This window comes from Rhinopithecus roxellana, chromosome 13, assembly GCF_007565055.1.
Source record: "Rhinopithecus roxellana isolate Shanxi Qingling chromosome 13, ASM756505v1, whole genome shotgun sequence".
NCBI classification, from domain to species: domain Eukaryota; kingdom Metazoa; phylum Chordata; class Mammalia; order Primates; family Cercopithecidae; genus Rhinopithecus; species Rhinopithecus roxellana.
Window position 1 is genome coordinate 131,012,869 of NC_044561.1, and position 24,055 is coordinate 131,036,923.

At 56.8% G+C, this 24,055-nt stretch overlaps 1 protein-coding gene across 3 annotated transcripts in view; it reads left to right on the forward strand.

The window, feature by feature from the left end:
• Nucleotides 1-1,206: 1,206 nt before the first annotated feature.
• The window catches only part of LSS (lanosterol synthase), a 38,028-nt gene continuing 15,179 nt past the window's right edge, over nucleotides 1,207-24,055 (forward strand). For 2 of the 3 annotated variants that reach the window (XM_010370108.2, XM_030915527.1), the window contains exons 1-17: nucleotides 1,207-1,305; nucleotides 1,431-1,596; nucleotides 2,660-2,798; nucleotides 5,592-5,700; nucleotides 6,354-6,475; nucleotides 8,598-8,694; nucleotides 11,585-11,720; nucleotides 12,302-12,410; nucleotides 12,789-12,907; nucleotides 14,227-14,324; nucleotides 15,008-15,035; nucleotides 17,479-17,535; nucleotides 18,580-18,651; nucleotides 19,902-19,952; nucleotides 20,610-20,759; nucleotides 21,406-21,502; nucleotides 22,305-22,410. In XM_010370108.2, the coding sequence (XP_010368410.2) occupies nucleotides 1,292-1,305; nucleotides 1,431-1,596; nucleotides 2,660-2,798; nucleotides 5,592-5,700; nucleotides 6,354-6,475; nucleotides 8,598-8,694; nucleotides 11,585-11,720; nucleotides 12,302-12,410; nucleotides 12,789-12,907; nucleotides 14,227-14,324; nucleotides 15,008-15,035; nucleotides 17,479-17,535; nucleotides 18,580-18,651; nucleotides 19,902-19,952; nucleotides 20,610-20,759; nucleotides 21,406-21,502; nucleotides 22,305-22,410 (1,670 nt within the window). In that variant the 5' untranslated portion in view covers nucleotides 1,207-1,291. The remainder of the gene's footprint in view (nucleotides 1,306-1,430; nucleotides 1,597-2,659; nucleotides 2,799-5,591; nucleotides 5,701-6,353; nucleotides 6,476-8,597; nucleotides 8,695-11,584; nucleotides 11,721-12,301; nucleotides 12,411-12,788; nucleotides 12,908-14,226; nucleotides 14,325-15,007; nucleotides 15,036-17,478; nucleotides 17,536-18,579; nucleotides 18,652-19,901; nucleotides 19,953-20,609; nucleotides 20,760-21,405; nucleotides 21,503-22,304; nucleotides 22,411-24,055) is intronic. The other variant, XM_030915528.1, reaches the window with a different exon arrangement.

Below are 24,055 nucleotides of genomic sequence, written 5' to 3' on the forward strand. Positions count from 1 at the left end.
GGATAGGAAAAGGTGAATATCCTTGATTGTCTAAAACCCCGCTATTCCACTAGGGGGAAGATGCCTGTGGGTATTCTTTTGTCCACTCTCTCTTCCAACTTTCTTCTCCGGCTTGCTGTGGCTCACGCCCCCTTCGAAGTTAGGCTGGGGGCAGGAATTGAGGAGTGGGTGCAGAAACGCTCATTAGGCTGGGGCAGTTGTAATTGGATGTTAGGGCTTCTGTGGGCCAGATGAAGACATGCTGGGTCCTTGACCTTAGGGACCACGGGCTGCAGTCTCCAGACGTCAGCCATGTTTCCAACAGTCAGACGCCTCCTGCCCTGCTGCGCCCGACTGTCCCTTCCAAGTTCGGTCACTCGCTCTGCCTCCATCTTCCTCTTCCCACTGCTGGTAAGGTTCTTCACCTTTAATTTCTCCTGAGGGCGCCCACCCCGAATTCCAGCGACCCCGTGAGCAGCTGAGGCTCTACCGCGCTCGGTCCTGGCCTGCAACGCAGCCCCTCCCTGCCCCGGGCTGCAGGGCTTCTGGCCCCTGTGGTCCGCCAGGCCTGGGGGCCTCGGCCTCACCGCGTCTACCCCATTCCCCCCGGCGAAGCCTACGCGGCGCTCAGCTTCCCAGGGACGCCCGGTGGCGCCCTCCCCCTGGTCTTCCACTGGCCCCGACCGCCCGCGCCCACCTCACCTCAGGGCGGCCTCCTGCCCCCACCCCCGGCCCCGGCGTCCGGACAAATCCTGCCATGCGACAGCAATTCCCTGCCACCCAACCTTCGCACTCGCTGTCCCTCGCTCGAGCCTCGCTCCCCATGTCCTTCCTTCCGACCTGCAGCGGGACCCTCCTCACCGGCGACTCAGACACGCTCACTCGACAGCGCTGCGCCCGAGACCAAGCTCCTGGGACGCAAGCCTCTAAAGGGCGCGCAAGAGGCCCCGCCCCCTCCCGCCGGCCCCACCCACCATCCCCGCCCCCACCGACCCACCGACCAGCCCTGCCCCTCATGCCCCGCCCATAAGTCCCCACCCGCCTTCCCCGCCCCGTCGCAGCCCCGCCCCCTCAGGCCCCGCCCCACGCCGCATGGCGCTCCTCGCGCTCCACCACTGTGGTCGCCTGACACACCCCGGGCTCACGCTCACGGCGCTCTGATTGGTTGCGTGGGCATCGTCCCACCTGGGCCTTCGCGTCGGCCGAGGTCCGCGCCTGCGTAGTGCGCGCGGGAGGGGCGGGGCTGGACGGCATGTCCTGGGTGCCGGGAGCGGGCGGCTGGTAGTGGGCGGCGTAGAGCACTGCGGCTGCAATGACTGAGGGCACGTGAGTCCCCTCGCCCCGGGCTCCCGGCGAAGGCGGGGTGGTCGGGGTGCTGAGGAGAGCGCGACGCGGGCAGTGGGCCGGGGGTCGGGGCGAGGCCTGGGTCGCTGACGGCCGGTGGCCCTCAGGTGTCTGCGGCGCCGAGGGGGCCCCTACAAGACCGAGCCCGCCACCGACCTCGGCCGCTGGCGACTTAGCTGCGAGAGGGGCCGGCAGACGTGGACCTACCTGCAGGACGAGCGCGCCGGCCGCGAGCAGACCGGTCTGGAAGCCCACGCCCTGGGGCTGGACACCGTAAGTGGCTTCCGCGGAGCGTCCGCGAGCGCGGGGACCCCGCGGGGCCCTGAGGGGTGAGCCGTGAGGAGCACTTTGTCTCTCAGAAAGGCGGGTGGTACGACCCGACCAGCGACCCCCTTCCCCACGGCGAGCGCCCACGGGAACTGCGTGAGCGGGCCCCTCCGCTTCAGCCCCTTCATCTCTAAACCACGCATAGGAGACTCCTAATGTTGTATTTTTTAGCACCTTATTTTGAGGTAATTTTTGACTTATAGAAGAGTTGCAAAGATAGTTGTAACTTTGTTTTTGTTCACAAAAAGTGTTTGGATCCAGTGTCTTCGTTGTGTGCATTGTAAGAGATGTTCCTCGTCAGAGTCTGCAGTGTAAACAGGGTCTCCTGCCAAGCCCCTGCCACCGTGGGAAAGGCTGTGCCACCCCTTGGGCCCTTTTTGAGAGGCCCGAGTCCCAGGCCCAGGTGGGCACCCGTGCCCACCCCACACTCGATGCCTGCTTTATTCCAGACATCTTGGAGGAAGTTGTGAAGAATACATGACTGGAAAGTAAAGCAGTGAAAATGTGCAACTGTTCTTTTACTTTGCTGAGGTGTGATACTCTCATCGAAGAGTTTCAGACTTTTGATGGAAACAGCTGAAACTTTTTTTTTTTTATTTTTTTTGAGACGGAGTCTCGCTCTGTCGCCCAGGCTGAAGTGCAGTGGCCGGATCTCAGCTCACTGCAAGCTCCCCCTTTCGGGTTCCCGCCATTCTCCTGTCTCAGCCTCCCGAGTAGCTGGGACTACAGGCGCCCGCCACCTCGCCCGGCTAGTTTTTTGTATTTTTTAGTAGAGACGGGGTTTCACCGTGTTAGCCAGGATGGTCTCGATCTTCTGACCTCGTGATCCGCCCCTCTCGGCCTCCCAAAGTGCTGGGATGACAGGCTTGAGCCACCGCGCCCGGCCTGAAACTTTTAAAGTAATTTAGATTTACTATTTTGACTTGGGCTGTATATGAAGAGGGCTCCTCTGGCCGGGCAACAGTCCCGTCAGCCCCCCCCCCCCCTTTTTTTTTCGGTCTCTTTGCAGAAGAATTACTTTAAGGACTTGCCCAAAGCCCACACCACCTGTGAGGGGGCTCTGAACGGGATGACATTTTACGTGGGGCTGCAGGCTGAGGATGGGCACTGGACGGGTGACTACGGTGGCCCACTTTTCCTCCTGCCAGGTAGGAGTATGCTGCCCCAGCTTGAGGGTATGGCCACCCTGGATCACCTTTGGGATCCTGGCCCAGCCTGGTCTAGGATTTTGATGAAGCAGGTGAAAATCCAGGGGTTCACATAGAAAAGGGCTGGCAAACTCTGCTCTGTGTCAGAATCGTCCTGCTGTTGGCCTAGGGGATCAGCTAGCCTTGCCAGGGTAGGGTGACAGGCTCTCTGATAAGAGAAGCAGGTGGTTCTCTAGGGGTCTGTGTTGCCTTGAGGGAGGAGGAAGATGGGCTTTGAAGTCTCAGTACAGAGTGGGATGGGCATTCCAGGTGGAAGACCTAGCCTCTGCCAAGGGGCTGTAGGTGGGCAGAGTGGTGGGTGGGGAGCTGTTACCTGCTGTGAACTTACTCTGAGCTACTGCAGGGGAACTTCAGGTTCAGGCTGGTGAGTAGGAGGAGCGTAGCAGTTGGACTGCCTGGGTATTGAATTGATTTGGCTACACAAGACTATTTTGCATACTGGGAGTGTTTCTCTACAGAAATCCTCAGCCTTGTAAAATGGGAAATTCCCTCCTATGAATTTATGCAATAGGACTTTTTTCCCTAGTGACTTGTGATCACAGTGTTTCAATGATGTGAATTCCTACATAAATAGGTTTTGTTTCTGTAATGACTTTTATTGATACGTCATTTTCTTTTACTACGCTGACTTTGTAGTAGATAGAAAGTCCTTATATACTTTTGTTGCTTTTCTTTTTAAAACATCTCTTACCTGTGTCTATTCATTTACTCATCCAAATTGCCTTTATCCTGATTCTGTCCCAGAATAAAACCTGTTGGGACTTGAAATGAAGTTGCATTAGGTTTATATGTTAGTTTGGGAAGAGTTGGCCTTTAATGTTACAAACAGTTCCATGGTGTTTACTGTAGACCAAGCCCTGCTCAAGTCCTGTTCTTCTTTTTGTCCTTAGAATAAGCCTAATGAGATACATTAGGGAGCTGAGGCACATTTATTCCAGGTCACTAGACTAGCAGGAGGAGCACTGGGATCCCCATCTCTGCTTTGACTTCTAGCCCTGCTGCCACCTGGACTGTACAGCTTTGAGTTTTCCTGTCCTGGGATTTGCGAGCTTGTCCTTAGGGAAGTCAAGGTGCTCTTTCTTCCCTTGGCCCCATCAGGGAATGTTGAGACTGTTCCCAGGGCTCATGGTGAGGCAATGACATAGAGTTGGTCAGGAGGTGGGTCAGCCTCACTTTGCCTCTGTAGCCTCATCTGTGACAGGATTGGAATCAGGTTTGGTTATGTGCACAGTGTCAGGCACACAGTGGTGCTTGGTCAGTGGGGACTACTGTGTTGTTTGTTCTTGCTGCTTTGGCTCTGGGCTTAGCTTGCTGGGACCCTTCCTGTGGACTGGCTGTGAGTTGGAGTTCTTTTGTTTTTTGTTTTTGAGACAGCATTTCGCTCTTGTTCCCCAGGCTGGAGTGCAATGGTGCAATTTGGCTCATTGTAGCCTCCGCCTCCTGGGTTCAAACGATTCTCTTGCCTCAGCCTTCCGAGTAGCTGGGATTACAGGCATGCACCACCATTCCTGGCTAATTTTTGTATTTTCGGTAGAGACGGGGTTTCACTATGTTGGTCAGGCTGGTCTCAAACTCCTGACCTCATGATCTGCCCCACTCTGGCTCCCAAAGTGCTGGGATTACAGGTGTGAGCCACCGCATCTGGCTGAGTTGGAGCTTTTCTTCCCTCTTTCTGGACTTTGGAAAATGCTCCTGGTCCATGATGCTATGTAGACAACTCCCATCGAGTGTGGCCTGTGCAGCATTGGGCAGCACTGTGGTGAGCACTGAGTGGAGTCTGACCTGGCCCCACCATTTACTGGCTGTGCCTCAGTTTCCTTGCCTGTAAAATCAGGAAGATGCTGGCTCAGCTCCTGTCTGCACATTTCCGCGTCCTGACAGCATTATAACTGTTAGGAAAGAGATAGGCTTGTTTTGGGATGGCTCATTTTATGGGACCCCGTGCGCTCTGAGTCCATCTGCTCTTCTTCCAGGGCATGTCTGGATGGTTTGAACACTAGGGCTTCTGACACTCTAAGCCAGAGTCAGGTATTCATTCCATGGCACATGTGGCTGGGGTCTGCCCTGAGACCTGTCCCGTGCCAGGCTCTGGGGCACGTGGCTGATGGAACCAAGCATGGGGGGTAGAGGGTGGCCTGTGACCACCATGTCTGAGAGGACCAGGCTGGGGACAGAAGGTTCTTAGTGGATAATATTTATTGTTGTCTCTCCCTCCCCCCCAACATTTGCAAAGCGGCATATGCTTGTAAAAAATTTATGAAACAGAAAAATATAAATAAGCAAATAGGTATTACCACATGCAAGGGGGACCAATTTTGTATTTTTCTTCCTAGCAGATGTTAAAGCAAGACCAACAGCCTCCCCTCATGGAAGGCCCACTGATCTAAAATGTTGGTTCCTTTTGGACCTTCAGGGCACTTGGGGGAGGCCTTCTTGAGGTGCTGTGCAGGGTCTGGTGTTTCTCCGACCGAGATGGTCATGGGAGCCAGACATGGCTGAGTGGACTCTGCAGGCCCTAGGCAGGGAGCATCGCCTGTGCTGTGGCTGACGTTCCCTCTGGCCCTGTTCCCAAAGTCCCCCATGGGGGCCTGGGAGGAATGGCCTTTCCAGGGGGGTGTTTTTATGAGAAGGAGGTAGCTCCCTGTTGGAGTGAGGTGCTCAGGAGGAAAGGGGCCTGGTCTTAGCAGTGATGACCATCTGCCCCCAGCGAGGAACATCTCTCCTGCCACACAGGCCTCCTGATCACTTGCCACGTGGCACGCATCCCTCTGCCAGCTGGATACAGAGAAGAGATTGTGCGGTACCTGCGGTCAGTGCAGCTGCCCGACGGTGGATGGGGCCTGTGAGTGTGCCTCCCCTGTGTCACTGCACATGTGCATGTGTGTGTTCTCATGATGTAGGAGATACTTGGGTTTCAAGGCAGCTGCCAAGGATTAGGAGTGATTGCAGCTGTGGGCCCGGGGTGGGTTGGGGAGAGACTAGCAGGAGGGCAGTGGGCTGGAGGCTGTGCAGGTGGGGCCTCGGCTTCACATCTTTTGTTAAATGGGTTTTGTGACTGTCAGGACACTCTTGAGACCCACATGTGAAAACTGTCAGTCTGTTATCACTTAAAGCAGAAGAAAATTGCCTTTGACTCTGGGCTGGCAGCAGGTGGAGGCAGGGCCTGACAGCTTTCTTGCCGCGTGGCACATGCTTTGGGAGCAGAGCTGTAGCCCAAAGTGAACCGCCCTTGCGCTAGAAGTGTTGACTCAGGCGTGGGAAGGTGTAGAGCAGGCGGGTCAGGGTGAGGAAGGTGCGGGGGGCTCGGTTGTCATGGGAGGTGCGTGAATCTCTACTGCAGAGTGGCTGCTCGGGGGTCTCCTGTGGTGGCATGTTATGTCAGGGTAAGGTATTTTAGCATTCTTAGTTTTCTGAGGAAACTCCACAGAAAGTTTTACTTTATTTCTTAAAAGTAAGGACAGATACCAGTTTCTCACCTGTCCTCTGCCCCTCTAGGCACATTGAGGATAAGTCCACCGTGTTTGGGACTGCGCTCAACTATGTGTCTCTCAGAATTCTGGGTGTTGGGCCTGACGATCCTGACCTGGTACGAGCCCGTAACATTCTTCACAAGAAAGGTACGCCCTGTGCAGCATGTCCTGGGCCAGGGGTTCGTGTCATCTCGATAATGAGCTCTCGCATACGTGATACAGAAAGATGCACTTCCAGCTGAAACAATGGGCAAAGCACATGAGCAGGGAATTTGTCAAAACAGAAGTAGGCAGAAACTGTTTAACCTAGGCATCGTTTTTTTAAAAAAGCAAATTAAGAGCCAGGCACAGTGGCTCACGCCTGCAGTTCCAGCACTTTGGGAGACTGAGGTGGAAGGACCACTTGAACCTAGGAGTTTGAGGCCAGCCTGGGCAACATAGTGAGACCTGGTCTCTACAAAAACAATAAAATATTAGCCAGGTGTGATGATATGCACCTGTAGTCCTAGCTGCTTGGAGGCTAGTAAGGCAGGAGGATCACTTGAGCCCAGGAGTTCTGGGTTGCAGTGAGCTGATTGTACCACTGCACTCCAGCCTGGGTGAGAGTGAGACCCTGTCTCTGAAAAAATAAAAAAGCAAAGCAAATTAAGACAACTAGGTAATTCTGTTTGTTTCCTGAACTGGCAAAGACTTAAACGAAGCATGTTAATATGTCCACCTTCTGGGGGCAGCCTGACTGCAGGCGAGAGCAGGCCTGCAGCTTGCACCTTCCAAGCTGGCCGTCTACCTCTCCAAGCCCTGGCTGTCCACCTCTCCAAGCCCCAATTGTCTACCTCTCCCAGCCCTGAGTTGTCCACCTCTCCAAGCCCTGGCCTGGCTACCTCTCCAAGCCCTGGGCTGTCCACCTCTCCAAGACCCAACTGTCTACCTCTCCAAGCCCCGGTCTGGCTACCTCTCCAAGCCCTGACTGTCCACCTGTCCAAGCCGCAGCCTGGCTACCTCTCCAAGCCCCGGCTTGGCTACCTCTCCAAGCCCCGGGCTGGCTACCTCTCCAAGCCCTGGCTGTCCACCTCTCCAAGCCCTTGGCTACCTCTCCAAGCCCCGGCCTGGCTACCTCTCCTCTTGCCTATAGGCACTGAGGGCAATTCCAGCCCAAGGGAATCCATGGCTCCTGCTTCTGCAAGAAAACCTAATTCATGATATGGCTCTGCAGAGCCTGGCCTGGTCTTGTCTTCTGCCTTTCACGGACCTTCCGTAGCCAGTCCCACCTGCCCTGCTCTCTGCTCCATGCACAGGGGCCTCCTGTCAGCTCCTCAAAGGCCCTTGCTATCCCAGGGCTCGCCGTGCACTGCTTCCTTAACCTAGAGCCTCTTACCTTCCACTCCTGCGCCGCTGGCTCACACTTTACATGTTCCTTCTTTGAGGACCTCTTCCTGACCTACCATGCCAGGTGGAGTGTCCTGTTACGCATTCTCATGAGATCCTGCCCTCTTTCTTCATGGGCTTGTCACTGTTGTCATCAGTTCACTGTCAGCCTTTGGTGTCATTGATGCTGCGTCTCCAAGGCCGCTGTCTGGTTCCCACCACACTCCTGGCGCCTGCCTGGTGAAGGAACGTGTTTAGGCTGCACTTTGCCTAGTAGCTTTGTGTGTCTTTGACTTTTGCATACCTTTTGGGGTTTGGAGCAGGGACTCCTCAGAAGTGTGTGTAGATGGCGTGGCTGTGCCAGAACTGCATGCTGCCAAAGTGGCTCTGGCATGGGGCCAGTGTGCTGGAGCTACTCTGGAGTCTGGGGTTGTCCTTGTTCCCGTATGGGACCGGTCTGCCAAGTGGAGATGACACAGACGGGGCAGCTCAGGCTTGGCTCCGAGGGCGAGGCCGAGTGTGCGCTGTCACTTCCCCGCATTGCCTTCTCCAGGCGCATGTGCACCTGGGCCCCTCGCTCACCTGAGCACTGAGGTGTCCCTGGACCTTCCCAGGTAGCTGTCTTCACATGCTCCTTCCTGGGGCCAGGGGTTGCAAACACCTCTCCTGGGGCTGGACACTCCCAGGAAAGCCACTGGTTCCACCTAGGAGCCATGTATCCAGGGCAGTTCTGAGCACTCTGGAACCTGCTTCGCACATGGGGGTTGCAAGATCCACATGCGGCTGCCCTTGGCTCATGGAGAGGGGCACACGTGACTCCCAGAGGGTAAAGCTTCCGAGCTAGATCAGTGCTGGCTTTGCTGACAGGAAGCAGATGACATGGGCCTGTTTTCTCCCCCCTCAGGTGGTGCTGTGGCCATCCCCTCCTGGGGGAAGTTCTGGCTGGCTGTCCTGAATGTTTACAGCTGGGAAGGCCTCAATACCCTGTTCCCAGAGATGTGGTATGTCTGCTGTTGATTTGGTTGTTGGGTCGCTGCTGCTGTCCCGAGGAGTAGAGTGACAGGGACTGTGGGTCAGGCGCAGGCTGTGACACAGAGAGGGGTGGTCATTCTGTGGGTGGGTGGAGTTAGGCTCCTGGCAGAGGCCCTGATTGAGCTTGAGTCCTACGGGGATACAGAAAGGGGGAGGTTCCCAACTGGGCAGGAAGGAGGCTGTGCCGTGGATGGAGGTCCCCCGAGTCAGGCTGCAGGCAGGGCTGGGTGGCTTCCATCTTGCTATGGAAGACTCTGAGCATCTGTAGGAGTAGGGGGAGGCTGCCCCTCCCCCAGCCAGCGCAGGGGCGTCCTGTGCTGCTGCTGCTGCTGCTACGCTTCTCTCTTTTGCTGCTGAATGTGAAGTGCGTCGCAATGGGACACCTCACCTGTGGACTCAGCGTGTGTGCCTTTAAAAGATCAGTGTTTGCGGCCAGGTGCGGTGGCTCACGCCTGTAATCCCAGTGCTTTGGGAGGCCGAGGCAGGCAGATCACGAGGTCAAGAGATCGAGACCATCCTGGCCAACATGGTGAAATCCGTCTCTACTAAAAATACAAAAATTAGCTGGGCATGGCGGCCCACGCCTGTAGTTTCCAGCTACTCGGGAGGCTGAGGCAGGAGAATCATTTGAACCCGGGAGGCAGAGGTTGCAGTGAGCCAAGATTGTGCCACTGCACTCCATCCTGGCAACAGAGCGAGACTCTGTCTCAAAAAAAAAAAAAAAAAGGATCAGTGTTTGTTTTTTTAAACAGAACCACATACTGTTTAAATACCCAGCAAAATCAACATTAATTTCTTATTATCTGGTGTTTTTTTGTTCTGTTTTGTTTTGAGACAGAGTCTCGCTCAGGCTGGAGTGCAGTGGCATGATCTTGGCTCACTGCAACCCCCACCTCCCAGATTCAAGCGATTCTCCTGCCTTTGCCTCCCGAGGAGCTGGGATTACAGTCTCAGGCTACCACACCCAGCTAAGTTTTGTATTTTTAGTAGAGACAGGGTTTCACTATGTTGGCCAGGCTGGTCTCAAACTCCTGACCTCAGGTGATCCGCCTGCCTTGGCCTCCCAAAGTGCTGGGAGCCATGAGCCACTGCGCCCGGCCTTATCTGGTGTCTTTAACCAATGTCTTGTAACATTTTGTGGCTGTCTATTGAAAGCAGTGAACATCTCCCCAGAAAACACTCATGCATATGCGTTTACCCCATTATACATTTTGGGAAGTGAGACCCTGGAACCACACAGAGCCCCTGCCGGCTTCCTGGAGTGCTGTGGGAACCCTGGTGGGGATATCCCCTAGAGAGCTGTCAGCAGAGCTGGGGGTCCCTTGTGTTAGATGACTTTGGTGGAGCGGGGATCAAGTTGGCAGGAAGTGAAGGGGCTGCTCAGGAGAGGACAGCAGTGTCCTGATACAAAGTCCGGGGGTTTTACCCCGGAAGCCAGTTTGGGTGGTGAGGGGGAGGCACGGGGATGGTGAGATCACCCCTGGAGGGTAGACAGAGCTGCCAGAGTAGGGGGCAGGGTAGGGTGCTGCTACCTGAGGTGGGCCATAGAGCACATAGGTTGGGAGGTGTCCTGGGGCCATTCAGATGCCAGCTGGACTCTGCACCTCACCCATGTGTAATGAGCAGCAGAGGAAGGACTGAGACGGCAGTCGGCCCAGCTGCCAGGGCAGGAGGGGTATGGAGTCCACACGCTGGTGCTGGTGAGGGCGTCTCATCTGCCCCAGTTGGTGGGGCCGTCAGTCAGTGCTGCTGCAGGAGCACACTAGGGTGCTGCTTGTCTTTGCTGGAGTTGCTTGGAGGGTGAGTTGGGAGGTGAAAGGGGGACCACAGACCTGAACCACTCCAGCTGCAGAAATGCTGGAAGTATAACCCAAAATGTAAAAAAAAAACCACGCTTTTAAGTAAGTGGATGTGGAAGTGGCCAAGACCTGACGCCACAGTCAGGGAGCAGGGAAGGCTCGTCATTGCTCACTCTCCTGTGGCATCACATCAGGATGGGGGCTAGCAGGGAAAGGGTAGAGAAAACACGAGGCACGCACAGACCCTGGGAAGCTGGTGGAACTGTGCTAACGTGAGCAGACAGTGATCAAAGACCCAGGCCTTAGGGAGATTGTACAGACCTCTACAATTTCTTTTTTCTTTTTTCTTTTTTTTTGAGACGGAGTCTCGCTCTGTCACCAGGCTGTGTGCAGTGGCACAATCTCGGCTCACTGCAACCTCCTCCTCCTAGGTTCAAGCGATTCTCCTGCCTCAGCCTCCCGAGTAGCTGAGACTAGAGTCACATACCACCATATCTGGCTAATTTTTGTATTTTTAGTAGAGACAGGTTTTCACCATGTTGGCTAGGCTGGTCTCAAACTCCTGACCTCAAGTGATTCACCAGCCTCGGCCTCCCAAAGTGCTGGGGTTATAGGCGTGAGCCACCACGCCCCAAGTTTCTTAAACTTTTAAAAGTAAACTTTAAATTTTGGAGTAGTTTTCAATTTCTGGAAAAGTTGCAAAGATAGCCGAGTGTGTTCCCTGGGGCCCTCACACCATATCCCCATTGCTGATGTTTTATGTTACCAAGGTATGTTGTAGCTAAGAAACCCACAGACAATCCTAAGCCTTTAGGAGCTCCACCTGGCTTTAGGATGCAAAATGCTGACCAAACTAGGAGGTGTGGCTCCTTGGAGGGTGCACCTGCCATTCAACTGTCCCCCTCAGGAGCACGGTTGGGAAGTGCCTGCAGATGCACTGACGTGGTGGGGAATAGCCATCCACCAGTGTTCATGCTTGGAAGGCCCCAAGGTATGGATGCTGGCGGAGGGGGCAGGTTTGAGTCTTGGGGTCTCCCACTGACTCCTGCTGTCGCCCCAGGCTATTTCCTGACTGGGCACCGGCACACCCCTCCACACTCTGGTGCCACTGCCGGCAGGTGTACCTGCCCATGAGCTACTGCTATGCCATTCGGCTGAGTGCCGCGGAGGACCCGCTGGTCCAGAGCCTCCGCCAGGTAGGACCTCATCTGGAACAAAGCGAGGGCCTCTGGGGCTGGGACCCACAGGGCCTGGGGCTTCTGGAATCCAACCACACCTGTCCACTCACCGCCGAGAGCCGTGTGATCAGAGCAGAGCCTCCACCTTCCTCCATTCTATAATGAATAGTGAGCAAGCTCTGCCCAGAGGGGACTTGTGCTATGGGACACGCAGCAGCTGTAGCCCAGGGTTCCTGGGGGGACTTCCAGGACTCAAGGGATGCAAGAGGCAGATGCACTCTGTGTCCTCTGGAAGCAGGCCTGAGGCGGGGTTTGAGGTGCAGGATGTTTATCAGGCCTGCCCTGGGGAAGGAGGAGGGGTAGAGGGAGGAAATGAGCTTCTGGGCAGACCTGGGGCTCATGGAGCTGGGGAGCTCCTTAGAGCAGTCCTCACATAGGGGGCCTTCGTGTGCCCTTGGGGTCAGTTGCTGGAGGGACCCCCACCCAGGAAGGGACTGGCCCGGGGCCCTGGGGCATGTGGTGGGAGGCCACCCCTCCTGGTTTGAGCCAGGCCTGCCGGGTGCCCCCAGGCCCCAAGGCTCAGACACTGCCCCCACCAGGAGCTCTATGTGGAGGACTTCACCAGCATCGACTGGCTGGCGCAGAGGAACAATGTGGCCCCCGACGAGCTGTACACGCCGCACAGTTGGCTGCTCCGCATGGTGTATGGTGAGCACCTCCTGAGGGGCTGGCAGGGCAGCCCGGCGTCAGGGTGTTGCCCTTTCATTCACGCACTCATCCCCTGCCAGCAGCACTGGGCCACCTCCTCTATGCCAGGCCCCAGGGGCGGGATCTCATCGCCCTGCCCCTCCCCCCTGAGAACCAGCTGGTCTTCCACTCTCAGGAGCCCACCCTGTGCAAGGGTGTGTGGTAGGAGGTGTGCGGCAGCCCCTCCTGGGCAGGGAAGGAGGAGCTCGGAGACCAGGCCTTGGGGTGGGTTGTGGGGGAACCCTGGGGAAGGGCAAGTCCGGGTGCTGCAGTGCACGGGGCTCCAGGCCAAGGCCAGTGTCATAGTGTCTGGCATCCGCTGACCCGCATCCCCTGCAGCACTCCTCAACCTGTATGAGCGCCACCACAGTGCCCACCTGCGGCAGCGGGCCGTGCAGAAGCTGTATGAACACATTGTGGCTGACGACCGATTCACCAAGAGCATCAGCATTGGCCCGGTCAGTGCCCCTGCCTGGCTTCTGACTGCAGCCCCTGAGGGTTAAGGTCCGAAAGTGAAGTCCTGGAGGCCGGGCTATGAGCTGGGAGTGGGGTCTCCTGGAGCACCTCCATTTGGGAGGTGGCCCTCTGATCCCACAAATGTTTGAGGGCTTCTGTCCTGGTCCCCTGCACGCCCAGCTCAGTGAAGCCGCCCCACCACACTTGACCCCCGCTTCCGTCCCCCATCAGCTCTTGTCCTCAGTGTGCCTGGACACTCTCCTGGAGGCCCCTTCCTGAGATCTTGCTGGCTAGCTGGGAGGGGTGCTGTTTCCTCACTGGGTTCCCTCCGAATTCCTCTCCCTAAATAGTTCATCATTCGCCATTCTCCCATCCGGTTTAGATATGCCCAGGGTGGGTGGGGGTAGCAGGGTCCTTGGGTTCACTCCTGATTCCTCCTGCCTAGCTAGGGACTTGGAGCGCTGGCCTCTGCGGGGCCTGCAGGGGCCAGGTGTGGGCCGGTTCAGTGACCTGGGAGGGTGCAGTCCCTGGGCTGCTGGTGCAGGGCCGCCTCCTGACAGAGTCAGCAGCCCCTGGGCTGTGCCGTAGCTGCTGCGGCGTAGTGGGTCGGCCTGGGCGTTCTCTAGACATACCCAGGTGGCACTGGCCACTGAGTCCCACCCTGACACTGCATCTCAGGTTTTCGGGGCCTCTTGCCACCTCAGTGAATCACCAATTCTGACTGACCCTGCAGCGGGTCCCTTGTTTGCTGCTCAGCAGTGATGTGGTTCTTTGTGGGTTTTGGTTTACTCCCACGTAGAGCACATCTGTACTAAATGCATTAGAAACACGCTTACAATTGGATCTTGACTTGTGTGATCCATAAGTAAAAAGTTGGGGGCCTCTGGAACGTTCTGTTCTGAGGAAGAAGGGGGGCAATCGGTCCCTACTGCTACAGTCCTGTCTTCGCATCTCTTCCTGGGCCCCTCAGGCCCCGTCCTCTGTCCCTTGTGTTGTCTCTAAGGCACCTGGTAGCCCACGCCCCTCTGGCTCCTCCTGGAACCCCTTGCTTCTCCCTGATGAGTGCCGGTCAGTCCTCACATGATAAGCCAGGCTGTGGCCTCGGCCACCACTGCCTCTGTCTGAGTCGGGTCCTGGGGACACAGTTGTTGCCCATCCTCACTCAGGAAATGCCTGTTAGAGCAGAAGGCCCCTGTCCTGGCCCTGAGTGAGCTGCACAGGACCTTGTCCCTGGGGGCTGCTCTGGTTCTGGACAGGACCTTGTCCCTGGGGGCTGCTGTGGGTCTGGAGCAGAGCCCTGACAGGGCTGCATCTCCTGCAGATCTCGAAAACCATCAACATGCTTGTGCGCTGGTATGTGGACGGGCCCGCCTCCACTGCCTTCCAGGAGCACGTCTCCAGAATCCCGGACTATCTCTGGTGAGTGTGGCTGGGATGTGCTGGTGAGGCCTCTCACGAAGGCTGGGTCTGAGCCCCGGCTGCGTCCCAGTGAGGGGGCCCCCACGGTGCCATCTGGGAATGCTGCCAGGGAATACCACCAGGAACCAGCAGTGTCAGGGCTTGTGGAAGCCACTGAGGGTTGTCTTTGAATCGGAAGATTTGTCACCCAGTGGAAGCGTGGGGTGGTCCCAGAAGGTAGAGTGAGGAAGGGGGTGGTAGGTTAGCAGGGCAGCTTCAGGTTGGCGTCAGGGAGGCCTGTGGACAAGGGGAGCTTGTCAGCCATGGACTGTGCCCTGGAGGTGGGGCCCCTGTCATGGAGGGCACAGAGCTGTCCCACAGTGGGAAGCCTCCGCTGTGCAGGCCCCTTCCTCTGGTCCCTCGGCACTGCATGAGGGCAGCAGGGATGGCGCAGCCTGGGGTCAGGGAGCTTCCCGCTGCCCCTTGCCTTGGCTGTGCCCCTCCTGGGTGAGTGTGTCCTGTCTTCCATAGAGTGTGGCCCTCATGCCCAGCAGCCCAGCTGGGGTGGTATCCAGGCCAGTGCCAGGCCTCGGGGGAGGGGACAGAACCCCTCTCTGGGACCCTCCTGGGTGCAGGGTCTGGGTAACCAGCTGGGCTTCCAGCATTCTCCTTGCACCTGACTTGGGCTTTTTTTGTCCTCACAGGATGGGTCTTGACGGCATGAAAATGCAGGTAAGGGCTGCAGGACTGCGGCTGCCTGCTTCCTTTGCAGTCACTTCTACGCTTTATTAGTTTTCCTTTGGGGTTCAGTAATAACTCCTCCTGGACCAGGTCCTGGCAGCGTGTGACCAGAGGCTGCGTCAGTTGAGGCCTCTGGCTGTGTCCCTGTGGGTGCCCACAGTTCTCAAATGTCTGTCTGCAGCTGTCCTGTTTGCTTTTTGCCCTGATGGTCCGAGTGGGCTCAACTGTGTAACGACAGACCCAGAGCTGCAGAAGCTCTCATCTTGTTACTGTGGCAGGAGGTGCCTCTGCTTCGTGGGGGCTTCTCCTCCATGCACTCTTAATTTAAGAGGCTCCTTCTTCAGGTCCTGGGTGGACAGGACAGGAGCTTGAAGACCGTGGTAGCCTGTGGCCGGGCCTGGATGCTCCCCGAGGACTTGGCCTGAGTGGGCTGGAACCCAGTCATGAGGGGCACCAAGCACGAGAGTAGGGAGGCCGGTGTGGGATCCTGGCTGACCCTGGTCCTGTCCTGGCTCTGGGGGCCCTGTAGACCCCAGTCCTGTCCGACTGGGCTGAGCCTGCACCCCTTTGTGCATTGACACAGTGGGTGTATCAGAAACCCAGAAAGCATTGCCCTATGCCTTGTGGTCTAAGGAGGGTTACGCCCTGCGGGGCCTGTCTTCTGTCCCCCACACTGATTCAGTGTGGGAATATGGAGTCTCCAGAGGTGTCCTGGGTGTCACATTTGGGATAGACACATGTGGGCCCAGCACTGCCCGCCCCAGGGCTACCCTTGGTGCCAGGTGCCCCCAGCCACGAGCTTTTACCCAGCTGGCCTTGAGATCTCCAGAGGCTCCCTGGACACTGTCCGTGTTTTGTGAAAAGGTTTTCAAAACACATGCAAAGTAGAGGTGAGTAACAAGCCCTAGAGCAGGCCCTGGCCTCCCCGGCCCTCCCTGTCCAACCCTTCCTGTCACGCCCTCCCTGTCCGGCCCTCACTGTCCCTCCCTCCTTGTCCAGCTCTCCCTCACCCTCCCTCCCTGGTCCTCCCTGTCCCTCTCTCCCTGTCCGGCCTTCCCTGTCCGGCCCTCCCTGTCCAGCCCTCCCTCACCCTCCCTCCCTGGTCCTCCCTGTCCCTCCCTGACCCTCCTCTCTGACCCTCTCTGTCCCACATCTCCGACTCCTCAGTGTACCTCAAGCTGATGAGGGCGTCTGTGTTTTTACAAAATTGCTCTGAGGTTGTCACACCCAACAAACTTCGTGACGGTTCCTGAGTGTAGTCCTCACGTTGTGGCTGGTGTGTGTGAATCAGGATTCAGGCCATTCACACAGGCCTTTGGTTGTTGGTCTTTGAGCTCCTGTTAGTCCAGCAGTCTCTGTGGTCTCTTTTCTCCTCCTGGAAGATTTGTCCCTGAAGGGCTGCACATTCCAGATCTGACTGGTTGCTCCTGCTGTTCCCTGAGTTTTTGTAAACTGGCCAGGCCCTGAGGCTTGATCCCATTGTGTTTCTTTGGTGAGAATGCTTTTCTGGTGGTCCCTGCCTTGTCCCTCCAGTGCGTGGTGTCTGGATGCCTCTGCCACACACCACCCTCCGCCCAATCCCCATGTCTATCTTGGTCAGTGCCCGGCTCTGTCTCACTAGGGTTTGGTCACCGGCCCTTTGAACTGAGACCAGAGTGTGTACCTGTGAGCCCAGCTCGGGGTGAGATATGAGGTGGGGCCTTCCCAGCCCTGTGCAGAATTCCCATCACCTCCAGGTGTACTTGTTGCCCAGGCACGGTGGCTTACGCCTGTAATCCCTACACTTTGGGAGGCCGAGGAGGGCAGATCACGAGGTCAGGAGATTGAGACCATCCTGGCCAACATGGTGAAACCCCAACTCTACTAAAAAATACAAAAGAAATTAGCTGGGCGTGCTGGCGGGCGCCTGTGGTCCCAGCTACTCCGGAGGCTGAGGCAGGAGAATGGTGTGAACCTAGGAGGCGGAGGTTGCAGTGAGCTGAGATCGCGCCACTGCACTCCAACCTGGGTGATAGAGTGAGACTTCATCTCAAAAAAAAAAAAAAGAAATGGGGGTCATTTCCAAGCGTCACCATGACTGAGGTGCGCTGCTGTCACTGGGTGAGAGCAGCTGGATGCTCTGTGTGGGTACTGGAGCCTCTGAGGGATCGTCCAGTCCTAGAAGTGTCCTCAGAGGGACACTGTCCTGCCTGGTGGCCCATGAAGAAAGGGGGGACTCCACGAGGCTCCCCGACCTGTGTCTGCCTGCAGGGCTCAGCCTCCTCTGAGGCCCTTGTCAGCCATGAGGGGTGCCCAGGGCTCAGAGCCTGAGGCTGAGCGTTGGCTGGGTGGGAGCCCCCACACCTGGCCCTCAGGTGCCCATTGGATCCTGGAGGCAGTGGCTGGGAGTGGGAGGGGCTGCACCCGCTGCTGTAACACCGTCCTTTGTGTGTAGGGCACCAACGGCTCACAGATCTGGGACACCGCCTTTGCCATCCAAGCTCTGCTTGAGGTTCGTGGCTCCTCTTTTCTCAGCCTCAGCTGACCTTCCTGTGCACGTGAGCCCACGCGTCCACCTGAGGGCAGCACTGCTGGCCACACGATTGCCACTCCTTGGTATTTCCAGTGACCTGGGCTCTGGCCTCTGGCTTCAGATGGTTGTGCTGTGGAGGGGGCGGCCTTGACCAGCAGCCCTGGGTGTAGGGCTGGGTTGGGGCCCTTGGGAGAAGGGGAGCCTGGTGAGGGCTGTTTCTGAGAGTGTAGGCGGGAGTGGGACTCCAGGCTCTTCTTAGAACTGGAACTGCTCAGGCCAGGCACGGTGGCTCAGGCCTGTGATCCCAGCACTTTTGGGAGGCCGAGGCGGGTGGATCACAAGGTCAGGAGTTCAAGACCAGCCTGGCCAAGATGGTGAAACCCCGTCTCTACTAAAAATACACAAAAATTAGCCGAGCGTGATGGTGGGCACCTATAATCCCAGCTAGTTGGGAGGCTGAGGGAGAGAATTGCTTGAACCCGGGAGGTAGAGGTTGCAGTGAGCCAAGATTGTACCACTGCATTCCAGCCTGGGTGACAGAGTGAGACTCCGTGTCAAAAAAAAAAAAAAAAAAAAAGAGCTGGAATTGCTTGTGCTTGTTATGGGCATTCTCCAGCCAGTACTGGAGAAAAACAAGAGTGGATTTTTACGCTGGTGGGAATGAGGTCAGTGGGATTCTGAAAGTGTTTCTGGAGAGTCCTGAGGGCTGGGCCACGCAAGGGGCCTGCCCATGCAGGGTGCTGGAGACCCTCTGGGCGTAGTTGCTGGCCAGGCAGGTGGGCACCGGCATCCATAAATGGTCTCTTCTGTGCCCTTCCATCTTCATTCATATCTCATGGACTTCTGCTTTTTTGTCTTTAAAAGTAAGTGCAACAAGAAACCCTGGCACTCTCTAGAGATGTCTGCCAGTTTGATTCTGGTTCCCAGTGAGGGCAGGATGTGGCCAGGACCATCGGGAAACCAGCCCAGCCATGCTGGCCATGCAAAGGCAGCTCAGCCTCTCTGTCCTGCTGTCTCTTCCAGGCAGGCGGGCACCACAGGCCTGAGTTTTCATCCTGCCTGCAGAAAGCACATGAGTTCCTGCGACTCTCGCAGGTGAGGCCAGTGCCTGGGGCTCTGAGGAGGCTGAAGAGGGGGATCAGGGCTGGGAGCTCCTGCAGGCGGAAGTGCCCACCTCACCTTCACCCTGCCCTATTTCCTGCACTGGTTTTTCAGGTCACCCCCACCCTCCCCTCCCCTCCACTCCCCTCCCCTCCCTAGCCCATGCTCCATCCACCGGTCCTCCTCGGACTGGCCTCACCTGGGGCAGCTCTCTGAGGCCTGCAGGGTGCTGGAGGTGCTGGCAGTTTCTGCGTCCTGCTCATGTTGGAGCCACTGTGTGCAGGGGCCAGGCATGGGCAGAGGCTGTGTACCCTGAGCTGCACAGCCTACACGGCACCTCCGTGTCCCTGAAGCACCTCTGCCCACGGAGGTGATGCCAGCCTGTGGACTTTTCCTCCTGAGACGGCAGCGAAAGCCCCAGTCCATCCTGCCAGATCAGCTGCCCATAGACCCTGCCCGCGCCCATAGTTTGACCTCGGTGTCTCTCACACATGCCTGCACCCCAGTCTTCAGCCATCATCATCCCATACATGCACCCCAACCTCCCATGTCTCCCATGCCTCAGCCAGTGTCCCTCTGCCTGGAACCACTGCCCCCCAGCGCCATCTCCCACCCTTCACCTCTCACCAGGACATTGCTTCTGCAGGGCTTCTGGGTCTTCCTGGCCTCCGTGTGGCCGAGGCTGGCACCCATCTTGGGCTCAAGCAGAGGAGGGGTATGGTCCTGCTGTGCCTGCCCCTATGGCAGCCTGCTCCTGCTCCTGCCTCCTGCCGAGGACTTGCTCTGGGTGATGGGGACTTGGGGAGGCTGACTGAACCCTACTGCACTCCAGGCCTCTTTCCTTCTCACTGAAGTGAGAGGCAGCCCAGGAGCTGAGGTCCACGGAGCTGGGGTTGTTCAGGAGGCAGCGGGGGCCCCTGGCACAGAGCACACCCGCAGAGGCCTGGGTCCCCTCCCTGCCTTCTGGCCAGTGGGGAGATCACAGGGGAGTCAGGTGCCTCCCGTCTGGGCTGGTTTCAGCCCTCGATGGCCAGTCACGTTTCCCAGCAGCCGTGGGTGGTGAGCTGAACAGGTGCGGGCCCTCGGGTGTCTCGCAGCACCATGATGGCTATGGCCGGCAGAGTAAGCTCCCGGGCACGTCCTGCCTCTCCGGTCCTGCCCAGTCTGTCTCAGTGATGTCCCGGATGGGGATCTCCCGTGGTGACATGTTCTCTGCTTCTACATTTACCCTCGGTGCTGCCCAGGTCCCAGATAACCCTCCCGACTACCAGAAGTACTACCGCCAGATGTGCAAGGTATGCGGAAGCCAGCCCCATCCCTGCCCCGTCCCCAAGGGGAGGCTGCCCTCAGCAGAGTGGGTCATTCTGTCTGAAGGGGGGCTCTTCCCTTGGCGTCTTTGGGTGTCCTGCTGTGGTAGACGCCTGGCGTAGGGGCCCATGCCTCATGTTGCTGAGCTGCCTGGCACATGGGGGCACAGTTGGCTTGCACACGTGGCTGTGCCTCAGAGCGGTTCAGGTGGTCACGGTACACACGGGCTTCGGAAGGACAGCCAAAGTGTAGCCAGGGCGTCCGGGGAAGGCAGAGGGAAGAAGCAGACCTCAGAGCCGGTGTGGGCTGTGACCACAGGTGCAGGCTATGAAGTTAGGCATGGACACAGCTGCTGCTGCATGTTTACGATGCGGGTGGGGGGCACCTGGGCCCCATCCTGTCTGTCGTGAGATCTGAAGGTGTTGAGGGTGTGAGCTGCACCCCTGAGGGTCCCTATGCTGGAAGCTGGAGGTCTGTCTGGATGTACCCAGCTTGGGGCCCTGGCTATACACACACCTTTGGTGGATGGGCCCCTGCCCTGACCGGGTGCTCTGTGGTGGGGAGGGATGCGTGCGGCTGTGGGGTGGGTCTGAGAACTGGGGTGTGGACACCCCCAACCTGGGGTCACGGCTTGTGTTCTGCAGGGTGGCTTCTCCTTCAGCACGCTGGACTGCGGCTGGATCGTTGCTGACTGCACAGCTGAGGCCTTGAAGGCTGTGCTGCTCCTGCAGGAGAAGTGTCCCTATGTCACCGAGCACATCCCCCGAGAGCGGCTCTGCGATGCTGTGGCTGTGGTAAGGCTGTGGTCCCAGCAGCCCTGTCCATACATCGTGTCCCACAGAGAGCTGCATGCTCACTTCCACTCCCGTGGGCTCCGGCACAGCACACACTCCGGCTGGGCCATAGGAGCTTGTCCTTGGACAGCGTTTATATGTGGAGAACTGTGAGCTCTGGCTGGACTAGGGGCCTTGCTGGGCTGTGTGCACAGGGCCCTGCATTGCGGAGCTGGTGTCCAGCCCAGCCACCGATGCTTGCAGGAGCCGGTGTGGCCCACAAGGTTTCTGTCTGGTGGTTTCCGTTGGGTGTCTGAAGAAGGAATTTGTTGGTTCTGGTGCCACATCCTTTCAGCACATATGGCTTTTGTGTGTGTTTCCCAGTGGAGACCCTGCCCTAATCTGGCAGCACACACTTGGTTTCTAAGCCATGGCACGTGTGGGGGCATATTCCCTGGTGGGTGTGCACGGAAGCCCTGATGGCTGAGGTTGCAGCTGTTGCTTGGGGCACCCAAGGGCTCGGTTAACATGGAAATCGGGTCTCCACCCTCTGTTCCTGCCCATCAGTTGTCAGCCCTGGTGTTGCCTCTAGAGAGTTCCACTGTGGCCTGGGCGCCTGTGTGTCTCAGCACGTGGGTGCATTCTCGGGTGCTCTGTGTGATTTCAGCTGCTGAACATGAGGAATCACGACGGAGGGTTCGCCACCTACGAGACCAAGCGTGGGGGGCACTTGCTGGAGCTGCTGAACCCCTCGGAGGTCTTCGGTGAGTGGTCGGCCAGCGCTGTGGCATACAAACCCGGGGCCGGCCAGCACCGTGGCACACAAACCTGGGGTTGGCCAGCGCTGTGGTGCACAAACCCAAGGCCAGCCAGCACTGTGGCACACAAACCCGGGGTCGGCCAGCGCTGTGGTGCACAAACCCGGGGACCAGCTTTTCCCTCTTGCCCAAGGCTGCAAGGGCCCAGGTTCACCAGCAGATCTGTCTGGAACCCTCCCTCAGCCCAGGCCGTTCTGCGCTCCTCCATGCCCGGGGGTGGCAGGATCCTTGTGTTGTGGATAGGAGGGCATCAGGTCAGACTTAGGGGACGGTGGAGGGTTCCAGTTGAGATCCACAGCCTGGGCTGGTTCCTGCTCAGTCCACAGGGCTTGTGTTCTCTGGGGGTTGCTGTGTGTCCAGAGCGCCTGCAGGGAGGTGTCTGTGGGGACTGAGGGGACCCATGCCATGGGCGGTAGGCTGCTGTGTGTGCGTGGTTGCCACTGTACTGGTCTTGGGGGAGGATCTCACCCCTGGTCCACTTCTGAGCACCTCACATATACTCCTGTTTCTGGTCCCCTCCCCATCACACATGGCTTTTTGGGGTGGGGTCGCAGCTTTCTGCTGTGTTCCCCTCATCTTCGCTGTCACGTAGCACAGGTGTGTGTCCTGGGCTGGCCAGTGTTTGCTCTGGAGGTTGGTCAGGGAGGCAGTGTCCAGGCCGGGGCTCACTGCAATGCTCTTGCTTGTTGTGATCTGGCCTGGGCAGCCAGGGTGAGACTCAACACCTTGGTTGTTCCTCCCCTCCCAGGGGACATCATGATTGACTACACATATGTGGAGTGCACCTCTGCCGTGATGCAGGCGCTTAAGTATTTCCACAAGCATTTCCCGGACCACAGGGCAGCAGAGATCAGGTAAGGAGGGCCTCAGCCCAAGATGCTCTGCCACTCAGTGTGGGGGCTGCCAAGTCGGGGGCCACGACCCAGACGCATCGTTCTCTAATACAGGGCCCTGGCGGCCCATCTCAGAAACAAAACTCATGGAAACATGCAAGAGACTTCGGATGTTGTAGAATCTAGTCATATGCCCTGAAGCAGGAAAATATCTGTTAGGGGCTCAGAATAGCACAATTATAACACACAAATGGATTTTCTCTCTCTCTTTTAATAATGTTAAAAAGACATTACATACCTTACTCCACCTGTGTCCCAGTAGCAGTTTTTAAGTAACCTTTCCTATTGGAGGGTAGCCAGTATTCAGAAAAGTGTACAGGTTGATCTTCCTGAAGTGAACAGGCGCTGGTGCCAACATTAGACATAGTGATGCCACCAAATCACTCAGCCCTCCCCATGAGGGGTGCCCACATGCCTGCCAGGTTGTGGGCTTCTGTTGCTCGCTTTGAACCTTGTGTAGGTGGACTCCTGAGGTGCGGAACTCGTGTTGCCTTCTCCTGCTCTCCTGCGTGTGGTTAGCCAGGTGGCTCAGGTAACAGCAGCACTCTCTCCCTCTGGCCTTCAGTTGAACGCCGATGCTGCGCTATGCAGCTGCCTGTTGTCACCACCCAGGAGGATTTCAGTCTGGGTTATGATGAAGCGTCTACTGTGAACACTCTTGTACTTATCTTTTGGGGGCACCTGGTACCCATTTCTCATGGTCACATACCTAGGAGTGGCATTGCTGTGTTAGAGGGTACGTTATAGGGTATGTGGTTTTTGTAGGTTCTTTTTTTATCCTATTACGATTCCTTGTTTTACTTTTGTTAAACCTGGTGTAGACTCACCTTGGTCATGATGCGTTGTCCTTTTTATATATTGCTAGATTCAATTTGAAGAATATTTTGTTAGGACTTTAATAACTCTGGTTACAAGAGACACTGGTCTATAATTTTTTTTTCTTTATAATGTTTTTGTCAGATTTTCCTGTTAAGATGATGCTGGACTCAGAAAAGCAGTTGGAAAGTGTTTTTTAAAATACTCTTTAGAAGAATTTGTGTAGTATTCATAATATTTCTGCCTTAAATGTTTGGGAAAAACTACCGGAAATGCCAGTTGGGCCTGGAGTTTTCTTTGAGGAAAGGTTTTATTTTTATTTATTTATTTATTTATTTATTTTTTTGAGATGGAGTCTCGCTCTGTCGCCCAGGCTGGAGTGCAGTGGCCGGATCTCAGCTCACTGCAAGCTCCGCCTCCCAGGTTTATGCCATTCTCCTGCCTCAGCCTCCCGAGTAGCTGGGACTACAGGCGCCCGCCACCTCGCCCGGCTAGTTTTTTGTACTTCTTTAGTAGAGACGGGGTTTCACCGTGTTAGCCAGGATGGTCTCGATCTCCTGACCTCGTGATCCGCCCACCTCGGCCTCCCAAAGTGCTGGGATTATAGGCTTGAGCCACCGCGCCCGGCCTGAGGAAAGGTTTTAAATTAGAAGTTCAATTTCTTTTTTTCTTTTTTTTTTTGAGATGGGGTCTAACTCTGTCACTCAGGCTAGAGTACAGTGTTATTTCTTTAATAGTTTATAGGACTGAGCAGATTTTCCATTTTTATATCAGTCTGGTGAGTCTTCCC